The sequence below is a fragment of the Gastrolobium bilobum genome, unplaced genomic scaffold (assembly GCF_033153095.1).
Source record: "Gastrolobium bilobum isolate Gb01-03AN ecotype WA unplaced genomic scaffold, APGP_CSIRO_Gbil_v1 utg16198, whole genome shotgun sequence".
NCBI lineage: Eukaryota > Viridiplantae > Streptophyta > Magnoliopsida > Fabales > Fabaceae > Gastrolobium > Gastrolobium bilobum.
Genome location: NW_026897479.1, coordinates 146,957 through 148,810, shown reverse-complemented (window position 1 = coordinate 148,810; position 1,854 = coordinate 146,957). Strand labels below are relative to the sequence as shown.

Genomic DNA, 1,854 nt, shown 5'->3' with positions numbered 1-1,854 from the left:
AAATACTTCTTCTGATCATGGTTTTTCTTTTAGGGTTAGTTTTATTTTTAATTAATGCTTCTAAACAAAAACAAATGTCATTATGTAGTCATAATATTTCTTTTGAAAAACAGCGAAACGACACAAATGAGCGTTAAAAACTTCATATCCTAAAAAAGAATTAAGTGGCGAGATTCTTAAATTCCACTGAGAAAATGACAATCTTTTTATAAGAAAAAAACAAAGGCCTACAGTAGAAGTAAAAGTGGCTTCCACATCATACAAGTTAAATTAGTGAACAGGAACAGAAACACTCTTGGTCCCCCACCTCTAAGAATCTCCTCTGCATTGGGTATTTCTAGCCTACAAAGGAAAATGAAATGGCCTTTTTCACCACCAAGTTTTCCCCATGACAAAAGTTTTTCACTTTCATTAAAGTTGAATCCCCAATTCAATCCTCTTTAAAAATCTTTCCCAAATGCTGACAAAGTTTCCTCTCAGTCTCAGACTCCCACAATTTTACAGTTACTTCTTACCACCCAACCCCACTAATGTAACACCCTACTTTCCTATGTATCCCTGGTTTTCTTTAAAATTTCTTTCTCCCTTTTCCCTTCCAAAATAAAACTATGTATCAATCAATTTAAGATTTCCAGCATTCAATTCTCGTCTCTCCTTTTCACCACTGACGTCTGCATTGGGAACCCACCTCACAATAATAACAGTTTTACTTTTGCTAGCCAACATATAATATAATATAATAAACAATAATTTTCCAATTAAAAAATATTTATCATTATAAAAAAAAAAAAAAAGGTGGGCCTCTCAAGGCAAAGAAAGAACCAGGTGACACCACTGCCACACACACATGACACAACTCATCTGCTAACCATTTTTCCAATCTAAACCCTTATAAATACCGACCCTCACCCAGTGATTCAGTCTTGCAGTAAATTCATAGCCCACAGTTTTTCATTTCCTTCTTCCTCTCTCTTTTTCTCTCTTTACACATAATTAAGCAATTTCACTCTGTTCATCATGGCTTCTTCTGCTATATCCACATGTAGCAGCATGGAAAATGCACCACCTTTGTACTTTGATGAGAAGTGGAAGTTGTCAAAGAAGGAAGGGTCGACCAGGAGCAGATCTTCAAGCACCCCTTTCATGAAGAGTTCAACGCAGAAGAAGTGTGCTTTTGCTAGCAAGTGTGCTGTGCTTGTGAAGGAACAGAGGGCTCGTTTCTACATCATGAGGCGCTGCGTCACAATGCTTATCTGCTGGCGTGATTACAGTGATTCCTGAAGAAAATGAAAAAAAAAGGGTTGATGAGGGAGACACAAAGGGATCTTGAGAGAGCTTAAAGTTCTCTCCTTTTCTTTTTCATTTTTTTTTAAAGTACCCCCCTCTTCTTCCCTTTTGCATAAAGATCCTTTTTGGTGCTTCTTCCGTGGAAATGGAGGCCAGTTTGATCTTTTTGTTGGCGTCAGTCAAAAGAGGAAGAGATATACTTGTACATAAAAAATAAAAATAAAATTCTTGGCTAGAAATTTTCAATTTTTTTTTTTTTTTTTTAAGGATGCTTTGAAGCTCCATCAATGGAGTGTCATGTTTATGCCTTCAAGGTGTTGCTTTTGTTAAGGTTTCTGGCTACCTGATAATAGAAGAAAAAATATTAGAATGATGGAATTGATTGAAATATAGCTTAGACATACACTTTCTCTTTGCTTCTTCTTCTTTGTTTTGTTTTATTTATTTATTTATTTATTTTTCCTCCCATCAAGTAGTGAAATTCCTCATCTTTATAGGGTTTTTTTTTTGTTCAATTTATCTTTGAGGGTGTTGTTGCCCTTTGGGATTGAGGAAGAAGCGATGGGT

At 35.5% G+C, this 1,854-nt stretch overlaps 1 protein-coding gene across 1 annotated transcript; it reads left to right on the top strand.

The window, feature by feature from the left end:
- The first annotated feature begins 953 nt into the window (after window positions 1–953).
- On the top strand, window positions 954–1,653 carry LOC133307269 (small polypeptide DEVIL 11). The gene has a single exon (XM_061507755.1). The coding sequence runs from the start codon at window positions 1,018–1,020 to the stop codon at window positions 1,279–1,281; it is 264 nt and encodes an 87-aa protein (XP_061363739.1). The 5' UTR covers window positions 954–1,017; the 3' UTR covers window positions 1,282–1,653.
- Window positions 1,654–1,854: the final 201 nt, after the last annotated feature.